Below are 1,440 nucleotides of genomic sequence, written 5' to 3' on the forward strand. Positions count from 1 at the left end.
TTACTATTATTGTTATTTACCCTGTGTAGACACGTGGGCTTTTTAGTTTCTTCCTCCCCTCGCCCTTCCCCTTATAAAACCCACCATGTTTTCAGCTTATTCGTGTGTCACCCCTAAGGCACAAACCTTGTAATACTACAGCTGCCTGGCTTCTCGCATTGGCCGTCAACTGTGAAAAACCAACCAGAGAGAACCAAAGCGAACCCCCGACCTCCTCCCCCCCCCCCCAAACAATCTGAGCTCGCCGCGCTCCGGCACGGAGAGTGTCCATAGGCGGGCGAGGGCAGCCCGGCAGCGGGCGCGGCGGCCCCGCCAGTCCCGGCGCGGCGCGGCGCGGCGCTAGGCGCAGCTGCCCATGGCCTTCACCAGCGAGCTCTCGGGCAGCTGCCTGAAGATGCCCCGCAGAGTCTCCAGCTCCCGGGTGAGCTGCTCCACCCGCTTGCGCAGCCGCTCGTTGTCGGTGGTGAGCTCCAGCACCTTCTGCTGCGTCTCCACGTTGCGCTGCTTGGCCTTGTCCCGGCTCTTGCGCACCGCGATGTTGTTGCGCTCCCGGCGCACCCGGTACTCGTTGCTGTTCTTGTCCACTGTCTTTTTCGATTTGCTCCGGTGGTCCGCGGGCATCATCTTGAGGGCGCCGGCGGCGGGCAGGCCGCCGGGGGGGTGCGGGTGGTGCGGGTGGTGCGGGCTGGGCACGGGCGTGGGGGGCGGCGTGGGGTGCCCGGGCTGGAGGTGCATGGTGGTCTGGGCGCAGTGGGCGATCTGGTACTGCAGGTGGGACGGGTGCTGCTGCGGAGCGTGGTGGGGGTAGAGGGCCGACAGGGCCGCCGACTTGACCTCCTCCTCCTCGCGGGGCTCCTGCTTAATCACCAGCGGCCGCAAGCCGGGCGCGGCGATGCGCTCGTAGAGGGGGTCGAGCTTGCCGTCCATGTAGCCGGCCACGCAGCCGAAGAGCGGCTGCTGGTGGTGCTGCTGCTGGTGCCCCGGCGCCGAGGCGGCGGCGCCGGCCCCATGCATGCTGTGGAAGTCGAAATCCCCGGCCAGGATGGCCTTGGCTTTCTCCTGCTGCTTGCTGTGCTGGAAGAGGTCGGCCAGGAACTCGTCGTTGAAGGCGGCGGGGTCGATGTAGGCGCTGATGTCGATGGAGTTCTCGTTCTCGCAGATGTCGCCGAGCTCCGCGCCGCCCGCAGCAGGTGCCGCCGCCGAGGGAGCCTCTCTGTAGCTGTAGGCGCTGCCGGGCAGGGGAATCTGGAGCTGGTGGTGCTGGCCGCTGCTCATCGGGGGCCGGGAATCGACCTCGTAGAAGTTGGCTTGCTCCATGAAGCACCTACAGTCTGCCGGGCATGGTGAAGGGCTCCTGCAATCCAGGTTTCGGACGGCAGCGGCGGCGGCAGACTCTACCAAGCCCGCGGCACCCCGCGGCACCCCGGCCCTCGGCGGCGA

The 1,440-nt window shown here is 67.0% G+C and overlaps 1 protein-coding gene across 1 annotated transcript; it reads right to left on the bottom strand.

Annotated features, from left to right (window-relative positions):
* Positions 1-305: 305 nt before the first annotated feature.
* Positions 306-1,434, bottom strand: CEBPA (CCAAT/enhancer binding protein (C/EBP), alpha). The gene has a single exon (XM_010585118.1). It carries the CDS (start codon positions 1,315-1,317, stop codon positions 340-342), a length of 978 nt encoding a protein of 325 aa, XP_010583420.1. The 5' UTR covers positions 1,318-1,434; the 3' UTR covers positions 306-339.
* Positions 1,435-1,440: the final 6 nt, after the last annotated feature.

Source organism: Haliaeetus leucocephalus, unplaced genomic scaffold (assembly GCF_000737465.1).
Source record: "Haliaeetus leucocephalus isolate CR32 unplaced genomic scaffold, Haliaeetus_leucocephalus-4.0 Scaffold92, whole genome shotgun sequence".
NCBI classification, from domain to species: domain Eukaryota; kingdom Metazoa; phylum Chordata; class Aves; order Accipitriformes; family Accipitridae; genus Haliaeetus; species Haliaeetus leucocephalus.

What these genes read in the sequence shown, in the direction of transcription:
- CEBPA (XM_010585118.1), bottom strand. Translation starts at nt 1,317, where the DNA reads ATGGAGCAAGCCAACTTCTACGAGGTCGATTCCCGGCCCCCGATGAGC.